The 20,786-nt window shown below is 45.0% G+C and overlaps 1 protein-coding gene across 7 annotated transcripts in view; it reads left to right on the plus strand.

Annotated features, from left to right (window-relative positions):
* Window positions 1–20,786, plus strand: part of OSBPL6 (oxysterol binding protein like 6) — a 329,956-nt gene that overhangs the window by 274,269 nt on the left and 34,901 nt on the right. For all 7 annotated transcript variants that reach the window (XM_077448099.1, XM_077448095.1, XM_077448094.1 and 4 more), the window contains 3 exons: window positions 3,951–4,204; window positions 5,458–5,595; window positions 18,572–18,635. In XM_077448099.1, the coding sequence (XP_077304225.1) occupies window positions 3,951–4,204; window positions 5,458–5,595; window positions 18,572–18,635 (456 nt within the window). The remainder of the gene's footprint in view (window positions 1–3,950; window positions 4,205–5,457; window positions 5,596–18,571; window positions 18,636–20,786) is intronic.

A 20,786-nucleotide genomic window follows, 5' to 3' on the forward strand; every position in this document is an offset into this window, starting at 1 on the left:
GGTAGTACCTCTGTTTTGTGCATCGGGCTAAGGTCAGAAGGGGGGGTTGAAACACCCCCAAAAAAAGAGCTAAAAGGGTCTCCCTCAAGCTCTGGAAAGCCTACTCATTTCTACAAATGGCATCCTCCCCTGAGAGAGGGTGGCTGGTCAGAGTGAGCATCGAGGCCATGAAATGTTTGCAACGGTTTTCAACACTGCAGCTCCTGTTTATTTTACAAAAAATATTTTTTTTCCTCAGCCATGATGGGTTTAAAAAAAATAAAATAAAAATTAAGCGACTTTAATCGCATCCCAGTATGGGTCAAAATGCGACAGATTCTCTTCCTTTGCCCAGGACCCTCAAACTGAGGAACTAGGGGCGGGAGAAGACCAATTCCTTCATGGGACTGTGGTGAGGCTGATGACTCTTAAGATTGATGTACTCTTAAGTAGGGCATACCAACAATTAACGCTGCTATATCCTCTGTGAATAAGGCCGCGTACACACGGGCGGACTGTTCGCCCAACCTTGTCCGCTGAACAGTGTTTGGGCGGACAGTCCGCTCGTGTGTGGGGCTTCAGCGGACAGTTTCAGCGGACAGTTGGCCGAACAAGGTCTTACGGAAATTCCGAAAAACTGTCCGCTGAAACAAGGTTTCAGCGGACTGTTCGCTCGTGTGTAGGCTTGTTCGGCCAACTAAGTCTCGCGCATGCTCAGAAAGGATTTCCACGTCGGAAGGTTGCATTGCAGTGTATTGGACGTCGAAATTTTCGATCCGTCGTGCGTGCCGAAACGTCATCGCGCACGGTTTCAGCAAACTGTTCGTCCGTCGTGTGTGGCCATGTCCGTCCATGCTAAGTTTGAGCGGACTGTTTGCCGAAACTGTTGGACGGACAAAGTTGGGCGAACAGTCCGCGCGTGTGTACGCGGCCTAAGAGTTTGACTTGTGCAGCAGACAATGCTCAAATGATTAGGGATCCAACGGATAAAATGCTGGCATTTCTATTAAAAATTGTTTTTAAAAAAACACTTTTCTCTGGCAGATTGAGTGTCTCAGCCTGCACTGACAGTAATTGCTTAATCGTTGAGAGACCAGTTTAAACAGGTGTTCAAGGTTGTCCTGCTCAGCAGGCCCAGGATCTGGCAGCTTTATGTTTGCAATAATTTCTTTGAGAGATTCTATCCTTCAGACCTTGCGCCCTTCGCCAAGTACCATGCAGAAGCTCCTGGATAGTCCTTTTATTTTTTTTTATTTTTTTTTGCGGTGAAACAGCTATTTGGGGATGTTTTGGATAATACATCCAAAGAAATTCTAGTGGAAAAAGTACCTCTTTTGCCATTTAAGAAAAGGAGTAAATGTATTTTTTCGTTTTTTAAAGCTCCTTCTTCTGTGCCAGGGACATCAGCCTCCAGGCAGTCATGACAACTTCCGCTGTCAGGTTCAAAAGGTAATCCTCAGGGTTAACCCCAGGGACAAGGGGTCTTGGGGGAGGAAACCTACAAGATACTGAAGCTTCCTTTATGAGGAGGTGCCCCAGCTCACTCAATAGGGGGAATTCTGCATTTCTCAAGGATCTGACAGAAAGAGTGTCAAGACGAATGGGGGACTTCCTTAATAGCTCCAAGGTACAAACTGGAGTTCCAAGAGTTCCCGTCTCCTCGTTTTCTCAGATCAAACGTTCCTAAGGATCCAGTGAAAGTCTTTCTCTCGCGTTGGCCAATCTTTTGGCAAAAAGTGATCATGGTGGTCCCCATGTAAGAGCAGAGGTTGGGGTTTGGTTAAATCTAAATGGACTATTTTTTTCTGGTAACCATATCTGCTGCAAGAAGAGTATCAGAATTGGCTGCTTTTGCTTGTAAAGAACCATATTATTGTTCACAAGAATAAGTTAGTATGGCGTCCTCATCCTAAATTTTTACCGAAGGTAGTATCAGGTTTTTATCTAAACCAGGATATTATTCTATCTTCATTTTTTCCAGAACCCTGTTCTATGGAGGAAAAATCACTACATTCTCTTGATGTTGTGAGAGCAGTCTACTTAAAGACGACTGCTGAGATTCGGAAAACTGATGTTTTGTTCGTATTGCCTGAAGGTCCTAAAAAGAGGACATACAGCATGGAAATCTACTATTCTAAATGGATTCGGCAAGTAATCGTTCTAGCTTATGGTTTAAAGAGGTTTCTACCCTCTCAAATCAAAACGTACTCCTCTAGGGCTGTTAGTACTTTGTGGGCATTGCATCACCAAGCCTCCATGGCTCAAAGCTGCAAGGCCACAACTTGGTCTTCAATCCATACATTTACCAGATTCTATCAGGTGGATATAGAAAGACCTGAGGATGTCACCTTTTGGGCGCAGTGTACTGCAGGCAGCAGTATAAGTCCTCTGATCTCATGGTGCCCTAATTCTGTTGTCTCCCTCCCCTCAGTTGGCCTTGCTCTGGGACCTGCCACGTAGTAATTACTATGGCTCTGTGTCCCGTGATGTACGATTAAAGAAAATAGGAGCTTACCTGTAAAATCCTTTTTTCTTTTGAGGTACATCTTTCTAGTATACACGTGTATTGCTTTGCTACAAAACTGAGATGCTCCCGGTTAAGGATGAGCTCCGGCTTGTTTGCACACCCCACGTGCCGAGCCCGCCAAGAAGTTGGGACAATCTCTCACTGCCTGTGATTAGTGCAGTGCCAACTTTCTGGTGAGCTCTGCACATGGGGTGTGCGAACACGCCAGAGCTCATCCTTACTCCCGGTATGGGAGGAGTTATCTAGGGAGGAAACTTCCTGTTTAGGGTGTGCCAGTGTCCCCCACCTGAAGGTGGCGTATAATCCACATAGTAATTACTATGGCTCTGTGTCCCGTGATCTACTTCAAAAGAAAAGGATTTTACAGGTAAGCTGTTATAAAAATTCTATTTTTGTGGCCACCAGCTTTCATTGTATGTATATGCACATAATAATCGTGTTATACAAAAGTACCATAGATTACTTTCTAGCTATGAAATTGGGTGTATAAAATCATATCAGTTAGTGCATGTAATGGCAAAACCTCTTTAAGGCTACTTTCACACTGGGGCGTTGCAGGTGCTGGAGGTAAAGTGGTGCTATATTTAGCACCGCTTTACCGTCGTTTTAGCAGCACAGTTTTAATCTCTGCTAGCGGGCGAAAAAGGGTTAAAACTGTCTGCAAAGCCCCTCTGCAGTGGGTTCGCAGCGCTGCCCCATTGTTTTCTATGGGAAGGGGCGGTAAATACACCGCTCTTACAGCGCTCCAAAGATGCGGCCTGCAGGACTTTTTTGACCATCCTACAAGCGCACCGCTGAAGTGTGAAAGCCCTCGGACTTTCACACTGGAGAGACAGCAGCGGCTGTTTCAGGGTGCTTTGCAGGCGTTATTTTTAGCGCTGTAGCACCTGAAAAGCGCCCCCATGTGAAAGGGGCCTTATGATACTGCATTAAGAACCCTTGTAATTTCTGAGGCTCAGTTCACATCTTTGCGTATGGGGGTGACAATAGTAAAATCGTAGGAAACCAGTCGCCCCAAAAGAAGCTCATGTACTGTTTTTGGGCGACAGGCGTCCCGCGATTCTGTTTGCACGATTTTACTATGATTGTTGCCTGACGACTCGCGGGGTGCTCTTGAAAAGACGGGCAACGCATGGGGATTGCACGGGTGTCCAGCGATTAGCTACGGTCAGAATCGCAGCGATTTGGAACGCATAGCTGTGAATGGAGCCTTACTGTCTGTGTCTCTGGGAAGATTTGACTGTCTTTATTTGTCCTGGTAGCCAATTGTCTTTATTACAGAAAGTGAGGGCAAATCCAAAATTTTACAGTTGACACCCAAACAGGGTTGGTTGGAAACTGAACTGGAAAATATGAACTGTGATATCTTAGGATGTGTTGTGTAAATATACAATCTACATATCTTTTTACTCATTATGCGCTAACAGTTATTTTCTGTGCTCAGTTCTCAATGGAGAACTGTTAGGTGGTGCTTTTAGAACTGGACGCCGGATGAGCCTTCCTGCACCTTCACCTGACACCAGCAATATCAATCTTTGGAATATTCTAAGGAATAATATTGGCAAAGACCTGTCCAAAGTCTCCATGCCAGTGGAACTTAATGAGCCTCTTAATACTTTACAGCACCTTTGTGAAGAATTGGAGTACAGCGAGCTGTTGGATAAGGCCGCTGAGACAGATGATCCTCATGAACGTATGGTAAGTAAATGTTTTGTGGGGTACTGCACCTTTGACACTGTGGGGTTAATTTAAAGCAAACCTTTCAGTACTAGCATCTTAATAAACCAGCCAGAAAACGAAAAATGCAGGCACAAAACCTTTGGGAAGTCCTCTGGTGTGCCTTGGGAGTCCTCATATGCAAATTTTGATATTTCTAGCACTGCGAGAGCTAGTGTACTCTCCCTTTTCCTTTTATCCCTGTTGGCCAGTAAGGTTCGAATTTGTGTTGCCTGTATGTTAGTCATGAGGCTAGTATAGTAAGATCAAAACTGGCAGGTAGACTGCAACACTTTAAAATGTTTAAATTTGTATGTATGAAAATGATTATTGCATTTAAGAGGTTGTAAACCTCTGGGGGAAAAAAAAAAAACCTGCAAGACAAAGGCATAATGAGCTAGTATGCATCACATACTAGCTCATTATGAAATACCTCAGAACGATGCCCTGAATCGCTCGGCAGCATTCCGAATACACAGTGGTGTGTGATGGACATCTTCCGGGTTCTGTGTGTGGGAGCCATCGGAAACGGCACCAGCGGACGCTGGTGTGTCTTGTAGCAAAAGGGGGGGGGGGGGGGGCTGTAGTGACAATATCAAATATCCATATGCATTTTTATATTTATTCAAAAACACATATGATTTCCTTATAATATGTCTGTATGTGCTTAATGCTTTTCTGTGATATGTTAAATGTGAGGATGTGCACATATACAGCAAATTCTAGCACCATTGTAATACCATTGCTGTCTTTCACAACATGATACTTTAATGTAAGGGAAAATTAAATATACAGATTTATTATTGTAAAAAAGCATTGCACAAACCACATTTAACCTGTACAAGCCACTTAGATGTCACTGCCCTTAGAAGGAACCTCCGAAAACAGAAATATGGAAGCTTCCATTGGCACTTTGTTTTTTTAATGTGCATGTTCTGTTTTTACTGCTATGGCTAATTGACTGAGCTGGAACAAGCATGTAGAGGGGTGTTTAGACTTAAAATAAAATTTCAGAGGTTGTGTGTTTATCCCAGGTTAGTGACTCGCCAACTACTGAAGCAAGAGTGAAAACGACAACCTTCATGCATGCAACTTTTAACAGGGAGTCCGCAAAAGCTGTCCTCCTCCATATCACTTTCTTCGCAGGTTGCTGTGAGATCTGAGAGATAAGAATTAATTGGTTGACATGGGCAATAATGACCTGCAGATTTATCATTCTGCATTCTGTTTTTCAGGCCCTTATTGCTGCATTTGCAGTCTCAGGATATGCTGCCACGTATTACCGAGCTGGGAGCAAGCCTTTCAACCCTGTGCTCGGTGAGACTTATGAATGTATAAGAGAAGACAAAGGATTTCGATTTTTTTCTGAACAGGTGAAGTTGATTAGTGACATGGAACTGTAACACAAGTTGGAGTTTTTGACATCTGTATCAAATCTGATTCATTCATCCAAGCTGTCATTTTAGTTTTAGCTACATCCCTGTGACTTGAATTGTATGCTAGCTTCTCATACAGGTGATACACGAAAAATTTGAATATCGTGCAAAAGGTGAAACTAATATATATATAAGATAGACTCATTACATGCAAAGCAAGATAGTTCAGGCCATGATTTGTCATAATTGTGATGATTATGGCTTACAGTTCATGAAAACCCCAAATCCACAATCTCAGAAAATTAGAATATTACATGCAATCAATAAAACAAGGATTGTACATAGAACAATATCGGACCTCTGAAAATTATAAGCTTGCATATGTATTCAGTACTTGGTTTGGGTACCTTTCGCAGCAATTACTGCCTCAATGCGGCGCGGCATGGAAGCTATCAGCCTGTGGCACTGCTGAGGTGTTATGGAAGACCAGGATGCTTCAATAGCAGCCTTCAGCTCTTCTGCATTGTTCGGTCTAATGTGTCTCATCTTTCTCTTGGCAATGCCCCATAGATTCTCTATGGGTTTCAGGTCAGGCGAGTTTGCTGGCCAATCAAGCACAGTAATCCCACGGTGATTGAACCAGGTTTTGGTGCTTTTGGCAGTGTGGGCAGGTGCCAAGTCCTGCTGGAAAATGAAGTCCTCATCCCCATAGAGCTCTGTGGAAAGAAGCATGAAGTGCTCCAAAATCTCCTGGTAGACGGCTGCGTTGACCCTGGACTTAATGAATCACAGTGGACCAACACCAGCAGATGCCATGGCTCCCCAAATCAACACAGACTGTGGGAACTTTACACTGGACTTCAAGCATCTTGTAGTTTCTGCCTCTCCATTCTTCCTCCATACTCTGGGTCCTTGGTTTTCAAATGAGATGCAAAATTTGCTCTCATCACAAAAGAGGACTTTGGACCACTGAGCGACAGACCAGGTCTGTTTTTCTTTAGCCCATGTAAGACACTTCTGACATTGGTTGTTGTTCAGGAGTGGCTTGACAAGAGGAATACGACATTTGAAGCCCATGTCAAAGATACGTCTGTGTGTGGTGGCTCTTGATGCACTGACTCCAGCCTCAGTCTACTCCTTGTGAAAGTCCCCAATGCTTTTGAATGGCCTTTTCCTGACAATCGTCTCCAGGCTGCGATCATTCCTGCTGCTTGTGCACCTTTTTCTTCCACACTTTTCCCTTCCACATAACTTTCTATTAGACATGTGCAGAGTAAAATATTTCGTTTCGGAATTTCGTTTTCGTCTGAAAACTTAATTTATTTAGTTACTCCCGAAATTCGTTTTTATTTATTTCGTTTTTCGTTCAAAAATTGCATTCGTCCGAAAATCCACATGAATTACGGTCGAATCTGTCTTGGAAGGCTTATGGTGTCTGTCGAATGTATAAAGAAGATTCGACGGAGCTAACTATATAGCATACTTTAGAACCCTATTAAAGTCTATGGGACTCCAACGTTCAAAATCTTAAGTGCTAATTTTAAAGGCTAATTTGCAAGTTACTGTCCTAAAAAGTGTTTGGGGACCCGGGTCCTGCCCCAGGGGACATGTATCAATGCAAAAAAAAGTTTTAAAAATGGCCGTTTTTTCGGGAGCAGTGATTTTAATAATGATTAAAGTGAAACAATAAAAGTGTAATATTCCTTTAAATTTCGTAGGGGGGGGGTTGTCTATAGTATGCCTGTGAAGGGGCGCATGTTTCCCGTGCTTAGAATTGTCCCTGCACAAAGTGTCATTTATGCAGGAAAAAAAGTCCTTTAAAATCACTCGCAGCTATAATGAATTGTCGGCTCCCGTAATACAGAGAACACTCATTGAAAGTCATTGATAAAAAAATAAAAAAATAAATAAATAAAAAAAAAAGCGTGGGGGTCCCCCAAATTCAATTACCAGGCCCTTCAGGTCTGGTATGGATATTAAGGAGAACCCTGCCTCAAATTTAAGAAAAAATTTGACGTGGGGTTCCCCCTAAATATCCATAACCAGACCCTTCAGGTCTGGTATGGATATTAAGGGGAACCCCGCGTCAAATTAAAAAAAAAATTGACGTGGGGTTCCCCCTAAAAATCCATACCAGACCCTTTATCCGAGCACGCAACCTGGCAGGCCGCAGGAAAAGAGGGGGGGACGAGAGAGCGGCCCCCCCTCCCTCCTGAACCGTACCAGGCCACATGCCCTCAACATTGGGAGGATGCTTTGGGGGTCCGTGACCCCTCAAAGCACCTTGTCCCCATGTTGATGAGGACAAGGGCCTCATCCCCACAACCCTGGCCGGTGGTTGTGGAGGTCTGCGGGCGGGGGGCTTATCAGAATCTGGAAGCCCCCTTTAACAAGGGGACCCCCAGATCCCGGCCCCCCCCCTGTTTGAAATGGTAAGGGGGTACAAAAGTACCCCTACCATTTCACAAAGAAAGTGTAAAAAATGTTTAAATAAAACAAACACACTTTTTAAAAATTCCTTTATTAAAAATAAAAAAAAGATTCCAGCGGCGGTAATCCACTCTTGCTATCCATCGACGGACGGTCAGCTCTCCATCGATGTCTAATGTCATCCAGCGCAGCGCAGCATCCTTCTTCTGTCTCCTCCACGGAGACACTGGAGGCATTCCGGCGCTGACGTTTCTTATATACGGAGGGCGGGGCCACCCGTCACCTGACCCCGCCCCCCTCTGACGCAAGGGGAAACCCGGGGTTCCCCGTGACGTATGGGTGACCCCGCCCCCCTCTGATGTAACGGAAACCTGCCTGTGTTACATCAGAGGGGTGCGGGTCACCCCTACGTCACAGGGAACCCCGGGTTTCCCCTTGCGTCAGAGGGGGGCGGGGTCAGGTGACGGGTGGCCCCGCCCACCCTATATAAGAAACGTCAAGCCGTCGGAATGTCTGTAGTGTCTCCTCCACGGAGACAGAAGAAGGATGCTGCGCTGCGCTGGATGACATTAGACATCGATGGAGAGCTGACCGTCCGTCGCTGGATAGCAAGAGTGGATTACCGCCGCTGGAATCTTTTTTTTATTTTTAATAAAGGAATTTTTCAAAAGTGTGTTTGTTTTATTTAACCATTTTTTACACTTTGTGAAATGGTAGGGGTACTTTTGTACCCCCTTACCATTTCAAACAGGGGGGGGGCCGGGATCTGGGGGTCCCCTTGTTAAAGGGGGCTTCCAGATTCTGATAAGCCCCCCGCCCGCAGACCTCCACAACCACCGGCCAGGGTTGTGGGGATGAGGCCCTTGTCCTCATCAACATGGGGACAAGGTGCTTTGAGGGGTCACGGACCCCCAAAGCATCCTCCCAATGTTGAGGGCATGTGGCCTGGTACGGTTCAGGAGGGAGGGGGGGCCGCTCTCTCGTCCCCCCCTCTTTTCCTGCGGCCTGCCAGGTTGCGTGCTCGGATAAAGGGTCTGGTATGGATTTTTAGGGGGAACCCCATGTCAAATTTTTTTTAAATTTGATGCGGGGTTCCCCTTAATATCCATACCAGACCTGAAGGGTCTGGTTATGGATATTTAGGGGGAACCCCACGTCAAATTTTTTCTTAAATTTGAGGCAGGGTTCCCCTTAATATCCATACCAGACCTGAAGGGCCTGGAAATTGAATTTGGGGGACCCCCACGCTTTTTTATTTATTTATTTATTTATTTTTTTATCAATGACTTTCAATGAGTGTTCTCTGTATTACGGGAGCCGACAATTCATAATAGCTGCGAGTGATTTTAAAGGACTTTTTTTCCTGCATAAATGACACTTTGTGCAGGGACAATTCTAAGCACGGGAAACATGCGCCCCTTCACAGGCATACTATAGACAACCCCCCCCCCCCTACGAAATTTAAAGGAATATTACATTTTTATTGTTTCACTTTAATCATTATTAAAATCACTGCTCCCGAAAAAACGGCCGTTTTTAAAACTTTTTTTTGCATTGATACATGTCCCCTGGGGCAGGACCCGGGTCCCCAAACACTTTTTAGGACAGTAACTTGCAGAATCTTTTCTCTCTGTCAAATCTTTTTTCTCTGTCGAATATTTTCTCTATATAATCTTGGACTAATAGAGGTAAGGTTAAGCACATTCGACCACAGGTTCTATAGACACAGATTGTTGTCAGAGTCATGTCGAATCTCCTATTCTATATCGAACTGTTGTAACAATGAAAACGAAAATAAAGCATTTATTTATGTCGGATCTTTCGTTTTTCGGATTTTGTGCTTTCGTTATCGTTTGTCAAAACGAAAACGAAAATAGCTGAAATTCGGACGAAAATGCATTCGGACGAAAACGAATGCACATGTCTACTTTCTATTAATGTGCTTTGATACCACACTTTGGGAACATCCAACTTCTTTTGCAATTACCGTTTGAGTCTTTCCCTCCTTATGGAGGGTGTCAATGAGGGTTTTCTGCACAACTGTCAGGTCAGCAGTCTTTCCCATGACTGTGATACCTACTGAACCAAACTGAGAGACTGTTTAAAGGCTCAGGAACCCTTTGCAGGTGTTATGGCTTAACCACTTTCAGACCGGACCATTTTGCAGGTAAATGACCAGAGGTCTTTTTACACTTTGGCACTGCGCTGCTTTAACTGGTAATTGCGCGGTCATGCAATGTTGTACCCAAACAAAATTTGCGTCCTTTTCTTCCCACAAATAGAGCTTTCTTTTGATGGTATTTGATTGCCTCTGCGATTTTTATTTTTTGCGATATAAACGTAAAAAGACCGCAAATTTTGAAAAAAAATGATATTTTCTACTTTTTGTTATTAGAAAAATCCAATAAACTCAATTTTAGTCATACATTTAGGCCAAAATGTATTCAGCCACATGTCTTTGGTAAAAAAAAAGTCAATAATTGTATATTTATTGGTTTGCGCAAAAGTTGTCGCATCTACAAACTAAGGTACGTTTTCTGGAATTTACGCAGCTTTTAGTTTACGACTGCCTATCTCATTTCTTGAGGTGCTAAAATGGCAGGGCAGTACAAAACCCCCCCAAATGACCCCATTTTGGAAAGTAGACCCCCTAAGGAAATTGATAAGAGGCATGTTGAGCCCATTGAATATTTTATTTTTTTGCCTCAAGCGATTGAATAATGACAAAAAAAAAATTTTTTTTTTTTTTTACACAAAGTTGTCACTAAATGATATATTGCTCACACATGCTATGGGCATATGTGAAATGACACCCCAAAATAAATTCTGCTGCTTCTCCTGAGTACGGGGATACCACATATGTGGGACTTTTTGGGAGCCTAGCCGCGTACGGGGCCCCGAAAACCAAGCACCGCCTTCAGGCTTTCTAAGGGCGTAAATTTTTGAGTTCACTTCTCACTACCTATTACAGTCTTGAAGGCCATAAAATGCCAAGATGGCACAAAACCCCCACAAATGACCCCATTTTAGAAAGTAGACACCCCAAGCTATTTGCTGAGAGGCATGTTGAGTCCATGGAATATTTTATATTTTGCCACAAGTTGCGGGAAAATTACAAACTTTTTTTTTTTTTTTCACAAAGTTGTCACTAAAATCACTAATAAAAAAATAACTAACCAACCAGCGTCACCTGTAACAGTTATATGGTGATCACTGGTGAAAGGGTTAACTAGGGGGCAATCAGGGGGCTTTATGCGGTAGTATATGGGGGTCCCTGGCGCTATAAAAAGCTGCGGCGAACCTAAATACCTACCTGCCTAACTAGCGTCACCTGTGACACTAATACAGCGATCAGAAAAACGATCGCTTATTAGGCTGGGTTCACACTGGAGCGATGCGGGAACGCCACGAATGCGCGGCGGGTTCCCGCATCGCATGCCTCCCGGCGGCAGTTCACACTGCCCTATGCGAACTGCTGGGAGTGTCAGTGAAATGTTAATGACACCCCCAGATCAGTTCGCATATCGCAGTGCGATCTGCAAACTTGGATCGCATGGTGTGAACACCCATGCGATCCGATTCTGCTGCGGACCAAAAAAAGGGTCCCGTGCGAGTTTGCGGCGGGTGCGACACGAATTCAGCCATACTATCTGTATAGCTGAACTCGAATCGCACAGAGATCGGATGTGATTTGCACTGCAGTGCGGTGGGAATCACATCCGTTCTCATAAACCGCTGCAATGTGAACCCAGCCTTAGTGACACTGGCGACGGGGGTGATCACGGGGTTAAACCTTTATTGGGGGGTTAGGGGGGTACCTTAGAACTAAAGGGGGCTAACCCTAACTGCCCTAACAGGTATTAGTCACAAATGACACCCGCCGGGTGATCAGGGGGTTAAACCTTTATTAGGTAATAAATGGCGGGTCCCCTGAAACTATAAAAAAATAACTAACCAACCAGCGTCACCTGTAACAGTTATATGGTGATCACTGGTGAAAGGATTAACTAGGGGGCAATCAGGGGGCTTTATGCGGTAGTATATGGGGGTCCCTGGCGCTATAAAAAGCTGCGGCGAACCTAAATACCTACCTGCCTAACTAGCGTCACCTGTGACACTAATACGGCGATCAGAAAAATGATCGCTTATTAGGCTGGGTTCACACTGGAGCGATGCGGAAACGCCGCGAATCCGCGGCGGGTTCCCGCATCGCATGCCTCCCGGCGGCAGTTCACACTGCCCTATGCGGACTGCTGGGAGTGTCAGTGAAATGTTACTGACACCCCCAGATCAGTTCGCATATCGCAGTGCGATCTGCAAACTCGGATCGCATGGTGTGAACACCCATGCGATCCGATTCTGCTGCGGGCCAAAAAAAGGGTCCCGTGCAAATTTGCGGCGGGTGTGGCGGGTGCGGCGAATGGCTGAACTCGAATCGCACAGAGATCGGATGTGATTTGCACTGCAGTGCGGTGCGAATCACATTCGTTCTCATAAACCGCTGCAATGTGAACCCAGCCTTAGTGACACTGGCGACGGGGGGTGATCACGGGGTTAAACCTTTATTGGGGGGGTTAGGGGGGTACATTAGAACTAAAGGGGGCTAACCCTAACTGCCCTAACAGTTATTACAGTCACAAATGACACCAATGCAAAAAAAAAAAAAATGAATGAATGGCCGCCCCCTCGTCCCGGATCGCTCCCGGACGAAAACCGACCGCCGCAGGCACCGGGCGGGGGCCCGATCGGGCACCCGACCCGCGGGAGGCAAGGGACGTACATGTACGCCAATATGCCTGCCCGTGCCATGCTGTCGACGTACATCGTCGTGCGGCGGTCGGCAACTGGTTAATTAGGTGATTAGAGTGGGACACTTTGAGCCTAGAATATTGCACCTTTTCACAATATTCTAATTTTCTGAGATTATGGATTTGGGGTTTTCATGAGCTTTAAGCCATTATCACAATTATGACAAATCATGGCTTGAACTATCTCATATATTTCACCTTTTAATTGCATTCGTTAAATAAATGAACTTTTGCACGATATTCACATTTTTCAAGTATCACCTGTATATCTCTGAGAATTCATGGTGGTGTGATGTAAGGGTATGAACTTTGGCAGGAGATCTCACTCCTGGAATCCCCAACAGAAGCCCTATTGAGTTATTCAGCCCAACAGCATCCTCCATTAAGGCTCTATGCACACTGGCTTAAAAAAAACGTTGCTTCTACAGGAGTTTTGTGTTCTGCCTGTAGACGCAGCTATGTGTCCATGCACATTAGGAAATTAAGAAGAATATTTTGAGCTCAGTGTTTAGAGGCAGATTGGACCTCACTGGCAGAAAAAAACGTAAAACTCTCCTAAACTCGTCTAAACTTTGGACCAATAATGCTCTATATGAGCGTTGTTTACTCCCACGAGAACAGACTTTTTTTTTTAAGCCCGGTGTGTATGGAGCCTAACTCATTTTCTGGTGCACTGTTGTATTTGATCAAACATGCTGCTGAAGTATGCTCTTATACGCCTTTCTTTATATCTCCTGATTAATTTAAATGTCTGAATTAAAAAAGGCTGTGAAGATCTTTACAAAACTTGATGAATACTATTTTCAAACATGTAAAATAAAGTATAGTTTTAAAATGTTACCTGCACTGATTAATAAAGCAGGAGTATAACATGGGCAACAAATAGGGTTGCCACCTGTCTGGTTTTGACTCAGACAGTCCGGGTATTGAATTCTGTGCCCGGGTTTCCCTCTGCCTGAGACCCGGACACCAATGCCACCGAGAGGGGGTACCACGGGACCTCCTGTAGGGGCCCCAGTATACAGGGGGACCCGAACAGCAGGGGGGATCCAAGCGGCGGTGCGGGAGGACAATTACAGAGGAGACAAAAGAGAAGGGACAGAGGCGCTAGGAAGCCACTGGTGCAGTAGCGGTTAATAAACTGTTTTAAAACCATCCATGTGTCAGAGCAGTAGGCATGTCAGTCTATGAAGTCCGCTGCCAGCAGTCTCCCAATCCATGCTGCTATCACTGAATCGCTGATACCAGCATACAGAGGCCTGGAGTGAAAATCCAGTGAACTATCAGCCTGGGACACTGGCCAATCAGAGCATTTTCATCATCAGAGGCTGACAGTTCGTTGGAATTCCCCACGCCGCCCTGTATCCTTGTATCGGCTTCCTCCAGCTATTCAGTGATAGCAGCAGAGCAGCATGGATCTGGAGACTAGTGGCAACTGCACTGGGATCCCTTGATACACCAGATCATTGCACTGGGATTCACTGAGATACAGAGATCCGCTGGCACACAGTGGTAATTGATCATGGTTAGTATTGGAATGAGGAAGAAGGGGGGATTGTGCTAGGACTGGGGATTTTGGGAATGGTGGAGGGGTACTTGTGCTGTGGCAGGGGGAAGAAGATTTGTTTTGGGAGGGGGGTGTTTTTTTTGCTGGTGGAGGGTGAGAATAAAGACTAGTGCTGGATTTTTTTGTTGCAGGAGAGGGAGTGGGGTTTTTGATGAAAGGGTAAAGTGGGGGAGAGTATTGCTCATGTAGGGAATTTTGCATGCCTCCTTACACCTACACTGTGCACTACAGACCCCTGACTCCTGCATTCTTTTTGTTTTGTGCTCATGACTCATAATATACATTACACACTCCAGTCCCCTGCATTGTGTTCATAGGATTCACACCTAGTCATTCCGGATTGCAGGGAATCACCATGATTCTGCCCACCATTCCCAAAACGCTGCAAATCGAGGATGTGCTTGCGGTCCCTTTACTTTAAATGGCACCTCAATAGCGGAGCGAAACTTATTTTCGGTGACAGGCACCCCACGATTCTGTTTGCATGATTTTCCTGCGATTTGTCAGGCGACAATCGTGGCAAAATCGTGCCGTGGTTGGAATGCCATGCCGTGCACCACTAGAGTGTTTGGGTTTGGCTTGAAGAAAAGGTGACAACCCTAGCAACAAAAGGTGTTGTAACTTGCCCTTTATCTTCTAGGCCTCTCTGGTAGCCCCCAAACCTGCAAGTGCTGACTTGAGCTGGGAAGTCAGTGTTTTGGTTCACCCCCTTGTTTACTTTTTTTCTTTTTTTTTTTTGGGGCTAGTGAAGCCACTAATCGCACTGATCAGCCAATAAATACTGCAGGTAAAGCATTAATAATTGATATCCTAGCTGCAGCTGAAACTGCAGGTTTTTGTGGCTGTCAAGGCACTTTAGAAGATAAATCAAGGTAAGCATCAGCACCTCTGGCTTTCTGCATTTGAATACGTTTCAGTGTTCAATAGGAAAGCAGAGGGATTGGCATGAACACCAGGGATTTCATACAAAGAGAACAGGATATGTTTTCCTGCATGTTAATGGTACAGCAGGCACATATCAGGAATATGAAATTCTGGGTTGATATGTTCATTATATTTTAATATATGAGGTTTCTTCAAAAAGTGTCCATACTTTTATTTTTTTATTTTTTTTAAACTCTTATACCTATAAAGAAAAGGGCAGCAACTTTTTGTACTTAACTTTTCTGCTGTCCTTGCCACCAGAATGCTGATCCTCCACTTAGGCTTCTAGGAAAACCAACACTTGAGGATTTTCTCCCCACCAGCACTAATTTTTTACACCGCAGACTTCCACATCACTACAGGACACAGTGAGGGTGCTGGGTGCTTCCAGGCAGGGCCAGGACAAGGGGCGGGCAGGAGGGGTGGCTGTCCCAGGTGCTGCAGTGTCTATAGGAATCGCCACTCTTGTCAGCCCAGAGATGGAAGTGCTGAAGAGAGCAGTAGAGAGCCAGAAGGAAATGCGAGAGTGGGTGAGGTGGAGTTCTCGCTTCTCCTCCAGCTCATGCTCCCTGCTAGAGCAGCTCCTGACTGTACACACAGCTGTTGGCATCTAAATTCAGTAGCGAAGTGAGATCAGGACTGTGGTGGGTTTGCTTACCTGCCCCTTTCACTAATCTTACGGTTATCTGCCCGGTGATGCAACCGCTCAGATGTGGTTCTGCCCATGGGGTGACAACATCCTGAGCTGTCAATAAAGGATTGATGGAGTTTGCTTAGCGAGTTCGATCTGGTCCATATAGCAGTATTCTTAGACCATGCCCTATATTTTATGATTCCTGTGAGTATATTTGTTGCCATCCTTGTTTAATAAAATCTAATGAAGAACATTTAGTTGGGCCTGTCCTTTTTGTTGTACTAAGGTATTGGCTGCATGTCTGGGAGTTGTCCCTCTCCATAAACTGAGAGTGATATGAGAGTAGGAAAGGATTGAGATTCGAATTGTCCAGTGTATGGGAAGGAGAGGAGGAATGAGCTGCTATAATCCTCTTATAATTTGGAGATTTAAAGTTGAGGTGAGCTTATTCTTTGCACAGTGTGGAGGTTCAGCGATCACCTACGAAGCACAGCAGATTACAGTGTGGACTGAGATTTTATATAGTGACTTTTGTTTTCTGTGGTAGCACAGGTAGACACTATTAGAGCAATTGTGGTTTATAGCACTTTTTGTTTTTGATGTTCTAATTTTGTTTTGAAGAGCGTTGCACTTTTATTTATTTTTTATTTATTTTTTTATGTATGAATGTGAGTGAAACACATTGTGGTGATAGCATGCTCTAAATTTAACTTTATTTAAAGTGACTGGGTGTGCCCAGTGTTAAACTTGCAAAAGTTGCTTTTACTACCCCTTTTCTCCCCAACATATTGAGGGTTATTTACTAAAGGAAAATCCACTTTGCACTTAAAGTGCACTTAGAAGTAAAGTTGCTGTAGATCTAAAGGGGACATGCAAGGAAAACAAAAAAACAGCATTTTAGCTTGCAGGTGATTGGATGATAAAATCAGCAGAGCTTCCACTCATTTCAGATCTACCCCTTAGATTTAGGGCGGCTGCACTTTCAAGTGCACTTACAGTGCAAAGTTGATTTGCCTTTCGTAAATAACCCCCAGTATTTACTAAATACTTCGTAGCTAGGTGATCAGCCATAAACAACCCGTCACTTCTCTCTAACATGTGTAACTATATACGCCTCTGTGACTGGCATGCATGCTCTTATTTTTGGTTCTTGCAGACTGGCACAAGCAGACCAGCAGAGGCAAACACCACAGACGGAAGGTCCTATAAAGTCACTGCACACTTTCAGGTCCATGCAAGCGCAGTCATTTTGACAATTGGATGACTGCTGGGGTTAGGATCTAAGCTCACACATAATGGGGGGGGGGGGGGGCAGTTGGAATCTTTGGGCCCTGGATGACTTTGTCCTGGCACTGCTTACTGGTAATGTCCAGAACACCAAAACGCATTCAATCTGCATGATGACCCAGCATTCACTCTTCAGCTCACTCCTAGTAGGTGTCTAACATCCTCCACCAGGAAACCAGTCTGCTCATATTCCTGTAACCTTATGGTGGGAAGACTCCTCAAACCCCCTTGGTTTGACCACCATAACGTAACTGCTTTACACCTCACCCTGTTCTGCCAACACACATGAAGCCCACAAACTCTGCTCTTGTTGGCTGGGTACTTTGATGGGAGGACACCTGGGATGACTGTACACTTGTCTGGATGCAATTAAACTTTTTACTGTAACTCACGTAACACATAAACTGGAATAGTAATAGCTTGGCACTTCTCATACAAGGTGCAGACTCTTACATTCCGCCTTACACATTACTTTCAGTTTGTATCCTGTCGTTACGGAATCGTATCAACCTTTTGCAGTTGCTTTCTCTGATACTTAAAGCAGGCCTGTGCTTTGCCAATTCAGGCAAAATCAACAGGTTTACTTTATTCCCCTCTCCCCTGCAGCACAAATGCATTCATTCATATCCCCAACTACTCCGTTCAAACATTGACAGTGAGAGAAAGAGAGCCTTGTGTAAACTTCAAATCTCTCTATTCAGAGCTTACACAAGGCTAAGGCCTACCTCCCTACTCCCATGTGACCGCGCTGGACAAATAACCAAGCACCAGCACTCTAAGAAGTGCTCCTTCATACACAGGAGTGTCAGGAACAAGGAAAAAATAAGTATATACTGCTGGGGAGGGGGACATGAAAGTAATCCTGTTGCTTTGCATTGGCAATGCTAGATTTGCTTTAAAGAGCAGTCAGCCCAGAATATCTGTTGATGGATGAATGCTGGTGGACCAAATCAGCCAGACAATTCCTATATTTCTTGGGAACTTCACCACTGCAGAATACTGACTTAACAAAATGAATGTAATATACTGATAATGTAATGGCCACAACTTGTGAGTGGAGCCGCGGGGTCCTCAAGAAAACCATTGGGAATTTATCTGACTAGAAACGGAAATACCAGTTTTGGATGGACTGACTCTTACGTTTTAAACATACGTTAGAAAAAGTTTTAATTTATAATAAAAAAATGTATGTAAATGGCCATGGCTATGCTGACCGGTAGATAATCAACAAGTAGAATACTTTGAGATTATTTACTCTTATCTAAAATCAGTTCTTAATACATTTGACAATAAAACCATGTGATTTCTTTTTTTTTTTTTCAGGTTAGCCATCATCCCCCAGTTTCAGCCTGTCACTGTGAGTCAAAGAATTTTGTCTTCTGGCAAGGTATGTTTTACCCTAGATTTTCCTTTTTTCTTTCACAACAAAATCAGCTTTGTTCACTTTAAGGTTGAACATAGTTTTTTATTATTATTACAATATCCGTGCAAACAAGGAGTACAAAATGGCGGTACATTTCCGAAGATACACAAACAGCGAGGTATAAGTGTAAAAGCATAAAAAAACTGCGCAAATGACAAAGCTGATTAATACCAGTAGAAATGAAAATAAAGAAAGAAATTAATAGGTAAGGGGAAGGGGGGGGGGGGGGGGAAGGGACAGGGGAAGGCGAGGGAGGGGAAAGGAGGAAGACAGGAACCCCGGAAACTGAAATCACCCAGGGCCGTATTGCAGCCGCCAGCATGGATCCAGGTCGGTGGCACAACGCCCAACCTGTATCACCACATGGGGGGGAGGGAAGACAGACGGGGGCCAGCAGGAAGGTGGTGTACAAAGGGAAGTAAGAGCACAGGCTCATTTGCTGTGCAACCCCAAAGGAGCGTCACAGGCGAACAACAAAATTGCAGGACATAACATTGTCCTATCGGAGGCCATTAAGGAAGCCCGATGAGGCCGAGTGGTGGCGCCAGATAGACCACAGAGCAGTGAACTTGTCATATCTGTCGTCCATCTTCGCCTGCAGCTCCTCCATGACCATCATATCATTAAGAATTTCAATCCATCGAACTACCGACGGGACCCGATCTGTCTTCCAGGAGAGGGTGATGTTATGACGGGCAGCAGAGAGGAGGAATCTAAGAAGGCAAGACTTGTGCCGTTTAACGGAGCCCGGTATAATGGACAGTAAGGCAACCAAGGGCGAGGGGGATAGGGAAGCTTGATACATAGCATTATACGTTTCAAAAACTTTATCCCAAAAAGGGCGAACCATAGAACACTCCCACCAGACATGAAAGAACGTACCTGTCGCACCATGGCACCGCCAGCACACATCCGTTGAACCGGGGAACATTCTGCGTACCGAGACTGGAACCCTGTACCAGCGTGATAACAATTTATAGTTTTTTTCCTGAGTGAACCCTGACCTAGAGGATTGGTGAGTAAGGACAAAGGAGGTATGCCATTGTGATGAGGAGATTTCGGTTCCAACGTCAGCAGACCATTTATCAGTATAAGTGGGAAGCGAGGTGTAGGTAAGAGATTGGAGTTCTTTGTAAAGAAGAGATAACGTGTGCCTCGGGGTGTGAGGTAGAGTGCAAAGTTCTTCAAACAAGGTGAGGGTCCTATGAATTTTACCAGATAGGAAGAGTGAGTTGCAAAATTGATTGATGGACCGCTCAGAGAGCCAATCCAGGTCAGGTAGGGGAGACGACATCGCCAGAGCTCGTAAACGACCAGTGGAGGGGTGGACAAATTGATTAGCTGTGGGCCAGTCCGCCCTGCGGTATGCCCCAATGTGGGTAGCCGAAAGGAGAGTGGGGAGAAGTGGGTTATCAAAAAGGGAGGAAAGAGGGCCAGGGTCCGTGGACAGGCCTGTCATATCGGAGACGGCGTGCCATTTGGTCAGAGCTGCGATCGTCAAGGGGGAGACTCCACGAAGCGAGCGGAACATGGCGTGATGTCCCCATAACAGGGCCCTAAGATCTCTAAGGGCCATATCTTGTTCAATAGTCACTGTAATTTTGGGTGGGGGTCTCGGGAACCATTCTAACAGTCTAGACAGCAAGGATGCAGTGTGATATAGTTGAAAGTCAGGTAGTCCGGTCCCCCCGCGGAGCTTGGGGGCGCATAGGATCCTATGCTTCAGTCGAGGGAGGTGGCGGAGCCATACAAATTTGATTATCTCAGATCGGAGGGAGAGGAAGAACGTCCGAGGAAGAAGTATAGGGAGAGTTTGGAACAGATACAGAACCTTGGGCAGTATGTCCATTTTAATGACGTTCATCCTCCCCCACCAGGTAAGTTTCAAATTATGCCAGGAGTCGAGGGAACGTTTAATGTTGGTCAACAAGGGGCTATAGTTAAGGGGGTAGATGTCCTGTAGATCTCTAGGAACTGCAGTCCCTAAATATTTAATAGAGCGTGGTTGCCATCGGAACGGGTAGTCCCTTTTCAGGGCCGCCAGGTCTCGCTCCGGCAGAGAGATATTCAGGGCTTCGGTTTTGGCTATATTTAGTTTAAAATTACTATGGGTAC

Source organism: Lithobates pipiens, unplaced genomic scaffold (genome assembly GCF_037356315.1).
Source record: "Lithobates pipiens isolate NorthernLeopardFrog02 unplaced genomic scaffold, aLitPip1_a1.2 Scaffold_22, whole genome shotgun sequence".
Taxonomy (NCBI): domain Eukaryota; kingdom Metazoa; phylum Chordata; class Amphibia; order Anura; family Ranidae; genus Lithobates; species Lithobates pipiens.